Source organism: Thermobia domestica, chromosome 16, assembly GCF_964235325.1.
Source record: "Thermobia domestica chromosome 16, izTheDome1.hap1.1, whole genome shotgun sequence".
Taxonomy (NCBI): Eukaryota; Metazoa; Arthropoda; class Insecta; order Zygentoma; family Lepismatidae; genus Thermobia; species Thermobia domestica.
In genome coordinates this window covers 62,523,887-62,536,757 of record NC_137469.1, presented here as the reverse complement: position 1 = coordinate 62,536,757, position 12,871 = coordinate 62,523,887, and the positions used below count along the sequence as shown (strand labels likewise).

Below are 12,871 nucleotides of genomic sequence, written 5' to 3'. Positions count from 1 at the left end.
TAACTGCCCTATCGAACAGTGACTTGCCTCGCAGTCGGTGTGCTGTGTCCAAGGATAAGAGTATAGGGATCACTATGATTGAGCAGTGCTGAGGTGAGTACAGATACTAAACAATGAAGTTATTATCCCAGTAAACAGGAATTCTTACGTCGACAGTGCATCACATTTCCAAGATGGACCTACACACGCATAAATTTTGTGCGAAACAAATGCAATTAATTTAACTGAGATGCAGAAATGAGCAAGCTACAAGATATATCTCATCAACCTGAACAGATTTCAGGGAGAATGACATGCCATGTTGATTCGCACCATTGCCGTCGGCGAAACGTGAATACGTGCGTATGAACCAGAACTCAACTGCCGGGAAACCACTGTGTTTTTCATTTCCTCTCAATAATTTTTAGTATTTATGAATACTAATAAGTAGGATAGTTCTTCTAAGCATGTTGACCTTGAACTATATGCAATTTCAACATAGTCTGAATAGTTCAAATGTTCTAAGTAGTCTGAATTTCTAAAAAGTTTTTACTTTTCGACGTTTAAGTTTTAAGAGCTTCATTTATTTCCTGCCTTCAGGATATTTTGAGGGAAGAATGGAGAAAAAGGGAGAAAAACACTAAAAGTGTTGCTTGAAGACTAATCAATGTAGTTAAAATATGTAAAATGAATTATTTGTTTAATAACACAATGCATTAGTACCTTGAATTTTAACTAACAAATACACATAACACATATACACATACGCACATACACAAATACACTTCTTAAGCACTCATTAATATATAAAGTTACTTCAAATTTCCAGCATTAATATCTAATATGCTTTGTAACATATTAGGTTAAGTTGAAAATACGTATGATCTAGTCATATTTGCCTTTTATGAACGTTAAATACAAACACTCATAAAAGATAACATTTAATTAACAAAATATCTTTACAATAAAAAACAATAGAACACAACAGACAACTGATTATCACTTTTCTTGTCAATTAATACCCTTAGATATCATGTTTGCTCCACAGTATTGTCCAGCATTGCCCCTCAATGTCGAATCTCGTACTGGTATTTATTATCTCTGGTTAAGGCATCATTTACAGCATAGCTGTAGGAATATCGGGGATAAGACTGAAATAAACGAATAAATATTATAAACAGTTCATTTTCAACCTATTTTGTTTTAATTTCTGTATCTCTGACTGAAAACCATATTTATTGTATATAATTAAGAATTCGTGTATGTTAACAGTAAATTCTCGATTATTCGTGTAACTGAGTGGCAAAGTAACGGCGGATAATCCGCAAAATGAACGAAAATTGGCACAAATCAATAAGCAAATACTTTTGAACATATTTTATTTAGACTAGAAGACTTACACATATAATTATTATTTAATAAACAATATTTTTATGTACTTAGTATAATACAAGTTTGATAGTTTACTTTCTCACGAAATAAATCGATCAAGTGTTTTTGTTTTCTCGTATTAAAATACCTCCTTTTTATTTGTGATTGAAGTTTTGATTTCCGTAACGTTTTTTTATCGTAGCAAAAAAGAAGAAAAAGGAAAGGAAGATCGCGGATAATCGAAAGTTTACTGTAATTATAAATACTAAATATCATAAAACACAATATCACTTGATATTAGCACTTATTCAGTTCTCAAATATGACTTTAGTAGCAGACTGATTGGTCAATACGTTGTGGTGTGATTCGTGAATAACAGTTTGTAAGTAGAGATGGCGTGGGTCAATGAAAATTTGACCCATGATCCATCGTCGTGACCCACGACCCACCAAAACCCATCGTCATTAACTCTGACCCATGATTCACATCCTGTTCTGCACTGACTAAAGACTTTACGTTTGTAATAAAACAAGCCTGTGAAATTATCACTAATCGGAGTTTGAATTTCTACGGTCAATCTCTCAAGCACTGCTGTATTACAATACCAGTGGATCTGACCTTTAGGATGTAAAAAATGGTAAAGTATTTGTCATGGGACATATTATGATGAATTTCAATTTAATTATCATATTTTATTATTCCTTTGTTGAATTACAGATACTTTTCAGTGAAAAATAGGATGGAATTTGAATCTCAAATCAAGGCAAAGCAGGCCAACGTAAAGGAAAGAAATGTAATCTTTGACTGAGTCTCGAAAGGCAAGTAGTAAGTCCTATTGATATTATTACAATTACAAATATTAATATCCAAAAGAATTTGAATTGAATTTGAGAGATATGTACTTTTTAATAAATTGTTTCCTAATATATTAACAAAAAAAAAAAAAAAGTAAAACTTATGTCGGTGGTCAACCTTGTTCACTTCCTCTGACAAATTCTGAAATGGCGCAACCGTTTAGAAATTACATAAGCAATCGTTTTTCATTTACAATCCCATAGCAAGAGTGAAATTTTATGAAATGAATTGTCCTATCTACTCTATAAAATATTCTTGATAGCCTTTAATTGTGGAAAGAAACTAATACACCGCACGTGACCTTTTCTTCATTTGAATACCCTTCAAACTTATTGCCTCCTGCGTCCAAGCACCGAGTTTGGTAGCTTTTCTACTGCTGGAAACAGGACTGGAATTCCTTGTCGGTAAGTGTACGAGATCAGCCTTCTCGGATGCGAAAGCGAGTTTCTTTCTAGTAACTTTTGGTTTTACGGAACAGACAAAAGTCTCATTAAACTATACAAAGAGTAAGGAGCTTGATGAAACATCGAAATCTTGTGCTGTGGTGACTAGAACAATCGCATGAGCTGCAAAAATAAAATCATTATCCTGGTGCAGTTTTCGGAGCTTTAAAGTCCACAGATCGGATCATTTCGGACAAAGAGCGTCATGTAAACCACAGAAAATGTCTAAAGAGAATTCCCTTGTAGGATTATGTCCTTCCTGTATGTACTCATGTTGCACGTTGTCGTGACAATCGGAGAACACAATCAACATTAGTTTGATTTTGCTACGCACCTGGCGATCTTCTCTGAGTCTTCGCGAGCTTTGTCAGACTTTGACGAGAGATATCAGAGATATATCCATGAAGTCGATTGTGACTTGTTCTCGCGTCCTATCCGTACACTCATGTCTTTACCATTTTAGCCGCGCGTGGACCACAGAAGAGAACCCAACATAAGCACTCCTCTACAATAGAAGATCCAAATGGAAGTAACGCCATCTATACGCTAAAGACATCATGGAGCCTTTTTACATGATACAAAATTTAGTCAACCTACAATATGTAGTTTTTACAAAATCAAAGAAGGTCGGATACTTTTTCGACAGGCCTAGTGTGTATTTTTCTTCTAATAATACAAAATTAAAATTAAGGCAATTTAATCACATACTACTTTAAAAACAAAAGTATTAAATATACTCAAAGATTTTTTAAATGATAAATTTGATTTCGAAGGAGACAAAATTACTGTGTTTCGTGGAACATTCTGACCCATAAAATTGGTCCTTACTTGCAAAAAGTTTGAGAAACGCTACATTTTTCAGATTTTTTCGTTTATAACTAATAAAGAATTATGCGATATGTTGAAAAAAGAAACTTACATAGCTAATTGGTGGAGCAACAGGTACTTGGGCTGCTACTGGAGACACAGCTACAGGTTGAGCTTTTACAGCCTGAACAACGGGGGCAACAGTTCTCACTGGTGTAACAACTGGAAAAACAGGTTTTACTGGAGCAACAATAGGAGCTACGGTTTTTACTACAGGTGTTACAAGAGGACGAATAGGTTTTATCGGAGTAACAATAGGAATTAAGGTTTTTACAGGCGTAATAGCAGGAACTATAGCTCTAACTGGTGTCAGAAAAGGAGCCACAGCTTTTCCAGGAACAGCAGCTACAACAGTCTTCAATGGAACCAAAGTACGGGCTCGATGAAAGACTTTGACCGGAGATAATGCTCGCACTTTGGGTACCAATCTTAAACGAAGCACTGTAGGTGGCACTCCTTCAACAGACCAAGCAATTAAAGTGAAGGAAACGAAAACAGCCAAACATCTCTGAAAGAGAATCATTGTATAGAATGTATTGCTTATAGGTTTCAGAGATATTGATATAAAGTAATGCAACAAACAAGATTTATTACACGAACAACTGAAACCAGTGACGTTTCAGTATTTTATTCTAGGAGAAAATATAAAACTTGCGTGTTTCTGAAATTTAATTAATATAGTGAATATAATAATTTCAGAGATAAGAGTCATTATACGGCCTTTCAGCGAAATCATGTATCTGTAAACGTCTCAACACAAGGTGATTATATGAACTATTGCACAGATTCATGATCTGTTTTTCTTTGCATTTGTACGAGTATATCTATTATCAGAATACCCGTTCTTCGCACAGGGAGAATACGTTTCATTTTGGACATTAAGGGTTGAATTTGGATTTAAACTGTATCGGAAGTGTCACTATTCGTCTCAGTGACCCCGAAAACTATGGATTCGACACTAACGTCGGTCATTTTCCATCATTTGTTTATATATAGTTTCGGGGTTATGCGAGGCTGAATATGGATTTAACGGCATCAGAAATATCACTGTTCATGTCAGCAATCCAGAAAACTAAGGATTCGGTACTAATATCAGTCATTTTCGATGATTTTTAAATATCTCCCTCTCCCCTAAGTTGTACAATCATTTTTAAATATCACCCCCTCCTCTAAGTTGCACCGTAAAAGTGAAATGATAAAAACCATTCCAGGCCTGAGCCTCATCTCTGTTGAAAATTTGATCGAGATCGTTCGGGTGGTACAAAAAGTATGAAGTCACATAGTGACTACTATTTATATATATTTAGATATAAACTTATATAAAGTAGCTGTTATGCCTGTACTTCGTACGTGTCAGATAAAATATATCTATGTAAACAAACTGAACAAAGAAACGAAAAAAACACTTATTTTACTAATGGATTTGACACTAATATCGGTCATTTTGGATTATTTTTACATGTATCCGTTCCTTCCCCCCTCGCAGTGAACCCCAGCCCGCAGCCGAACAGGGTGAATTTGGAAGTTAGTGCTATCGGAGTTTCATTTTTGATCTCAGCGACCGCGAAAACTATGAATTCGACACTAATATCGGTTATTTTCTACTACTTTTACATGTCCCGGTAAACGCCCCCCTGAGACCCCCTAGTTCGATTTTTTTTTTAAAAAAAACCTTCGTCTTGGTCTGGGGCCTGAACCAAGGTACCCGTGACCCAAATTTGGTGGCTCTCAGTCTACTCGTCGGGTCTCCAGGCCGCACACAGGCAGACACACACACAGACACACAAACTCTTTATCCGACCACCCGACCGATCTCTCGATTGCATATATATTTATTAGAAATATAAAAATAAGAATCTGAGTCCAAGTTTGTTCGAATGACCAACCTAGTGGCGTAGAGAAAGATCTCTAGATGGCTTCTATCAACATCTGGCAGTTCTTATAGGAATTACGAAAAAGTGGTATTTATAAAGTCATTGGCATATCCTATCATTCTCAAACAACGTTTCTGTTACGACAGTGAGACTATTCTTGTTTCCACAGCCATAGGACGCTAACAGCTGTGAGACAAAACCAAATAAATAGTGAGAAAACAGTTTTCCTCCTTTATTCTCGAACTTTTTCTTGTCCTCCTCTGACTTATTCCTCTACAACTATGTAGTTCTGTTTAAGAATATGCATTTGTGTGTAGATACTATCAACTAACTACAGTAAAACCTGTCTTCAACGGACCCTTTATTAAACGGAAATATTTCACGGTCCCATGAATTTTGGAGAACAAAACGTGTAAAATTCCCTTCATTAAGCGGAAACTGTGTTACGCGGACAACGGAAAGAAAAATAAACATTTAACGGAAAATTCTGAGTTACGGACTACAGCGTTTAGTAGATGTTTAGACATTTTGTGAGACATATCCATTACACTGTCTGCGATAAAATGTTCGTTTTTTTGTTAAATATTTCTGGACAGTGTTGATCTTCCCCAACCACTACTCATATTCACCCCCACAAACTGTCCTTAATCCCCGCAACTTAATCAAAAATCATACGGAATTTCGGAAAGAAGAAAACGAGATAGAGGAAGAAGAGGAGTACGATACCGAGTTCCAAGAAGAGTGTAGAATAAATACATATCAAGATGCTCTCAGAAGTTTAAAGGAACTGCAAAAATTTGCCTTGCAAAAAATTATTCTACTTCACTTAGTATAATTTCTCAGGCTAAAGTTTATGCGGAAAGTCAAGCAGCCAAGCAGCAATGTACACAGAAAACCCTGCTTGGCTATTAGAAAAATAAAGAATACGTGTGCATAGCATATTTTGTATTCATTTTGTGTGTGTGTGTGTATTTATTCGAAGAAGAAAGAAGTACTGTAATCGAACAATGTACGTACAGCAATATATTTCATCAGTATGCCCCTTTATAAGCATGTGTTAAAAAAAGGAAAGGTTTACCTCCACTAAGCGGAAACCTGACTTTAACGGAAACTTTTGCAAGTCCCGCTTGATTCCGCTAAAGACAGGTTTCACTGTACTTTGCTACAGGTCCTAGCTAGCAGGTAGTCCAGTCCCCTGAAACTTCCAGTTCTTTGTTGGTATGTATATATAAATGTAAGATGAACTCCAGTTAGCTCCCTAACCAAATAGTGTCGGCCCTCTGTCTTAGTATTCTGGCTATGGGCTTGCTTCGCTAGAGCTGCAAATTCGCTTATAAAGAACTCTTTCGTCATAATTAACATGAATGCTTCAGGTAATGAACTGAATTTGATTTTTTATGTTTTGAGTGTCCTTATGCAACGCCGAGGTTTTGAAAAGTGTTACCTAAGGCTCCAAATCACGACCAGGGCTTGCGCGTGCAGTTGGCGGATGCATAGATCATGTAAAAATCAAACCCTCACTGTATAGGCTACTGTTCGCACCACACTATCTCGTCTTCACCAGGAGGGGATTACAAGTTCATTATACTGGTCGTAGTACTTCAGGTGATAGAAAACTTCCACTCCTACTATCGGCCGCTTCCGAGAATTGGTAAGTCGGCTTTCATTAGACAATACTACGTGGTTCCAAAAGTGTTCTAGATTGAAGCAAAGGGCGATGGCTTAATTATATTTCCGTGTCATTTGTGATTTTACAAGCAAATTCTTTTCCTCACATCGACGCTCCAATACGTATCCGTGGTCCGCAAATACCACTGGACTGATCGAGCCGATCTGTCAATTGTGGCTGCGATATTATTAGCAGGTTTGGATAGTTAGGTCCTTGGTCTCTGAAACCGTTGGTCTTGGTTTTTCTGATCTTTTGTTTACTGGTTAACAGTTAATAATGCGCGTAGCATACTTCTGATTGTGCACAGACTTCTCCCGATTTCCAAATACGTTGCCTTGGGAAAACTCCGTCAGCTCTTCATAGCCACGTGTGTGCACCATTGTACTACTTGTGGTGTCAATGTGTATCGGCCATTTTGCATACGCTCGTTATTTCCAGAAAATGTTTCTGATGAAGTTTTCAACTCCAGTCTCTAAAACAAGTCCGTAAACCAGAGTGAAGAATATCCCGATCTGAGCAAAAAAAACTATGAAATTATTAATGGCTTTTTCAGCTATGTATCTATGTGAATCAACTTTCTCTACTCTCTTGCAATAAAAGCGAAAAGAAAAATATTACTGGACTTTAAAAAATCCCCAATTTTCAACTTTACTCCTCCAGTAACGTACATTTATTTTTGGAAGTAGAAAATTCTAGAAGACACCCTCTAGAACAGCATAAAAACTTAAATTTCCAATTAAATATCGATTGGTAGCAATGGCCGCTTCGCTAAATCACACGGACGAACATCGAAAAACTAATTTCTGGTCATATAAGGATAATGGAATGTTAAAATCCATCGAAATCTCGAATTCAAATTATTTCATGATCGCATTAAAAAAAAACTTACAGTAGACAGTAAAAGTGCGTTCTACAAAAAGTTTGAACTTAAAACTATACGCTCCTTTATTCTCAAAGTCCAGTTTCTAATGGATCCTACGGTCTACCACGACGAATCTTTCTTCATACCTAGCATTCCCCACACCGAGCTTTCCGTACACTAATTTTTCGATGCACTGAATATTCTTACATCAAATTTTCCTACACCGAGATTTCCTAGACCGACTCTTCCTGTTCCCCTTCCAACTTTGTCGATCTCCAATATTTCTTCCTGTCTTTTGTCGGTCCGTGAGTATTGAAAGCCTTAAAACCGCTGTTCTATACGATTAAAACAAATTCACTTTGGAATACATTATGTCATCTAGTAAATACTGGCATTTACACTGAAAGATTATTAAGATAATAGAACTAAAGTAGAACTGAACTTCATACTTACAAGAAGAGTAAACATGTTGATACACCGGTATTGTTCTTGTCTGTTGAATGACGCCGAAAGTAAAGAAAGCCAAGTATTTATACAAGCATTCTAGAATAAATACAGATTACTAATCTCACCATACCTGCATTTTCATTTGTATATGTTAATAAAATACATGAGAATTCATGAGTCCAGCTTTCTAAAACCGTTCGGAATATTTGAATTGAAGCACAGAAATAGACTAAATTAAGCATGAAATTCATTTTTTTCAGTAAATATTGATTGAAGGTGCATATGATGCAAATTTGCGTCTTCCAGTCCTTGTGTAAATGTATTTCTTCTGTAACAAGATACGCATGACAAACAATATGTTAATATTTTTGAAATAGCCATTTATACGTGGAATATTTAATACATTTCTTACAATAAATTCATAATATTAAATACATAATTAAGAATGTGAATTGAATATGGTACTGTATAGTTAATATATGTGTGATCTATAGTTCAGTTTTAAAGAACACGGACGTTCTTCTGTTTATACTTCAAAAACTATTGGTAATTTGAAGATCCACCCATCTACCACCATGTATACTTTAAGGATATCAATAGCTCCCAGTTTTTAGTTTTGTCTGGAACGAATTGAGATACGAGGCCATGGTAAAAAGTAACTCCTTATTTGTTTTCTAAAATGTAAACATATATTTAATTGTATCATCACATTCTATTAAAGATACTTTTCTCTTGATATGTTACAGATTTCAAATTGGTCACACTCTAATCCAAGAATTATGGCAAGAAACATTGTGGCATGTAACAATACTATGTTAGTTTGGCTGAAACAGCGTGCAATTATCAAAATTTTCACAGCAGGTGTGTCCTCCATAGACACGCATAGTAGAATAACTTTTTTCCCACAAGAAAGATTATGCAGACATCAGTACAATAAGACATTGAGCTGTTCGTAAAGCGAACCTTGCCTTGCAACGCCCTGAAACAACAGAAGGCGTCGCACTGTAACGGATGAACCACTTCATAAACATGTTGGTAAACTGATACGAACTACCAGCACATCTTACAAGTAGAGCTTGCTATGAAGTGAGGCATGTCACGGGAGCAAGTGTAGGTGTTAATGATAGATTTGGGATATTGGGATTTTTGTGCATTGTATGAGTCGCAAAAGATGACTCGGGACACGAAACAGAAGAGAATGGACATTTGCATACAATTGCGTGAACACCCAAACGTGAAGATAAAGAGTCCTTGAACAACACTGTCACAGATGATGAAACTTGGGTACAATATTTCGGCCCTAAAGCAATAGAACTTCCGGAGAATTATTACAAAGGATAGAAAACGTTTAACGCTGTAGGAACGGCAAGAAAAGTCATACCGAGAGTCTTCTGGGACGTACAACTATTTCATTGTGATACCAGTGTATAGTATTAATTACAGTTTTCTCTTGATGTGATGCAGGTTTCAAACTGGTCACCGCTGGGATCTAAGAGCCATAGGAAGCAACATGGTGGCATATAATAACACTGTTGGTGTAAATGAAGCCGCGTACAGTGATCGAATCTCTCTCGACAGAAGATGCATCTCCAATTAAGATGTGTTAGCTGAAAGATTGTGATGTAATGATTCAACGTATTCGTCCACAAATGGAATCTTTCATTGAGCATGACGATGCTAATCCTCACACTAGTGCATGATAACTGAGAAAATTCACTATCTCGGTTTACTGTCATACCTCATCCTATATGTAGATCAGATCGGGGTCCATCGAATCATTTTCTTTTTCAAAATTGAGGAACAAATGAGAGGACTTCATTTTGATTTTGACAATGCAACAAAGCAGATAGTGAAGCTGTGGTTCCATCATCAAGATGAACAAATTTACAAGACGGAATATGAAACTGATTACATGTTAGAAAAAGTGTGTTGATTATGTTTAAAATAATAATTATAATGTTCTATAGATTAAAGATCTACTCATGTACATGCGTTTATTTTGTACCCATAGCTTCAACTGCTTTCACATAAAAAAAAAAAAAACGAGGCATTACTTTTCAGCATACCTTCGTACTTGTCTCTAATGTAACTGAACAATGAAGTGGGTGGAACTTTATCTATGGACTTCGAAGGATAAATTTATGAATCAATATGATTGGGGTTCCACTATAATTTGTCAGATGAGGAAAGGCAGGATTCTAATAATCTGGCAACATATAAGTAGAGATGCAAGGGCTCGGAAAAAAACCGGCTTTTTTGGAAAAAAAACTCGGTTTTTTCTGCTTCGCTTTTTTGCTTCGGAAATTTTGGGCTTTTCTGAAAATTCTGCTTTAAATTGATAAACCAGATTTTGTTTCGCTTCTCTACAACACAAAAAGTCATTTAATTAGTGGTTGATGCCGATAATAATATAAAACCTCGAAAATAAACCATGAATTTCGAAAAGATATTTCAAACAGTTTTACTTCTCAACATATTTACATTATGAATTCCAAAGGATTAACCAATGTATATAATAAGATTTTTTTTAACCTCCTACATACAAAAGTAAGCAGGGTTGGCAAGAGCCATGGTTGTTATTGAAAATGCCAAAAACCCGTTTTTTGGGGGGAGTTTAAACTAGGCTTTTTTGGTTTAAACCAGGTTTTTTTGGGTTTAGATATTTTGCTTTATGTATTTATATTACATATTGACAGAAATAAGTTTGTTTCGCCTTGGTGTTATTATGCAACAACGGGGTTATGCTGGAAGAGGTCACATAAGCTTAAAGAAGTCCGGTCAGTAAATTTCTTAAATTGAGAAACTCCCGCCCTAGCCATCGGGAAAATCCCGTCATTACTCTAAATGTAAAACAATAACGGAAAAAATCCTGTTATTGCTTTGCATGTAAAATTTAAAGGCCAACGTATCATAATCAGTACGCTAAAACTGAAGTATTAAATTACAAATTTAGTGCGTACATATCATTGAAAGTACAATCCAAGCTAATGTTGGAAGCTACGTAGGCAATCGATAAATTTTGTCAATTTATATCAGTATATTTAAGCAACCTTGGCTTCTTTATAAAACAACAGGCATTCAGGCATGCAGAAATATACAATTTAGTTTCGTTTCGTATGTTCAGGCTTAACATCCTTACGTAATACTGAGGTTATCAAGGAGAAGACTTTCGCTTAAAGTGACATCCGAACCGCTACTTTGTTTACACATGAAAGAAGGGTTGTGGTTCGACCGAGAATTGAACATGGGGCACCTTGATTTAAAGGTGAAAAGGAAATAAAACTAATGCAGATGGTTTGATGTATGGAAACATCACCATGAAGTTCACACGATTCGCATTTTTCGTACCTTTTATTTTTTTATTTTTTGGTTTAAACCAGTTGTTTATTTTTTTAAAAAAGAAGAAGAAAAACAGCTGGTGTAAACCAGCCAACCCTAAAAGTAAATACTTCTTGTTTGGGATTATTTGTGTGTTTAACAGTGTGTGTGTGTCTTTAGCTGGCAACAGTGTTCAAGTTGCTTAACGCTTTTCTATTGTTTGGTGAAGTGTGTGAGTGTGGAGGCAGCAAGAACATGCAGCTTTGGTGCACCATATATCATAGTCGAACATCATACAATATAGCACAAACAGTAAGCCATCGTATCATAAACATTTACAACTAAAGACCTTGTGAACATGTTTATTCTCGTGTATTATTTTTGTGTGCAAACTGAAGTTGTAATCATTAAATACAGTGAATTTATATTGGGTTGCATTCATGTGGTATACGAATCAAGCCTTACAGTCCACTGAACATTGTTTCATAGCATTGTCATTGTACTTTAGTGAAGTTACAAATATATGCATTCAAATTGTACACTTCTTTTAAAAAAATACTCAAATAAGTAGCAAAATTCTATGTAGTATTTTTACTTCAAAATATTCCATACCCTCTTTTTGGAACAAAATAAAATTAAAATAAAACATAAGAAAAATACTTAGATTTATATGATACACTTAAAGGATGCACACCTAGAGCTTTTGGTTTTGTATATTCTTGAAATTCTACAGTTTTATATAAGCACCATCACGGTTTATTCAGTCCTCAAGTTTTTTGTATTTTTAACAAAAGGGATTGAACATGAAGGGTGTGAGATAAGAACATGGTAACCCATAATTTTACTATTTTAAGAAATTAGAAATTTTCTGCTGCACAATCCATTTTGAAAGTCGGAAAGCTGATTTTTCACGTAAGTCTACACATGAGGGATTAAACGAAGCGGTATGCGTTGCTGCCTATCTGATGCTGCGTAACTCAGCAATTGAAAATTTGTTAGTTACCATGTTCTTGGCTCACACCCTTCATATCATTATGGAACTCTCCCCACCCCACCAACACACACACACAAAAAAAGGACTACGGAATATATTTAAGTTAAGATAAATACAACTGCACAACAAACATGATTGACTGGAGCTTTTGCGCTTCTATCGAGAAGTCCGGAATTCAACTCAGCATTCGAC

The 12,871-nt window shown here is 35.7% G+C and overlaps 1 protein-coding gene across 1 annotated transcript; it reads right to left on the bottom strand.

Annotated features, from left to right (window-relative positions):
* Positions 1–745: 745 nt before the first annotated feature.
* LOC145672760 (uncharacterized) lies at positions 746–4,194 on the bottom strand. The gene is made up of 2 exons (XM_081741926.1): positions 3,568–4,194; positions 746–1,130 (listed from the first exon to the last, which is right to left on the bottom strand). Exons 1-2 carry the CDS (start codon positions 4,036–4,038, stop codon positions 1,047–1,049), a joined length of 555 nt encoding a protein of 184 aa, XP_081598052.1. The 5' UTR covers positions 4,039–4,194; the 3' UTR covers positions 746–1,046.
* Between the last annotated feature and the right edge of the window lie 8,677 nt (positions 4,195–12,871).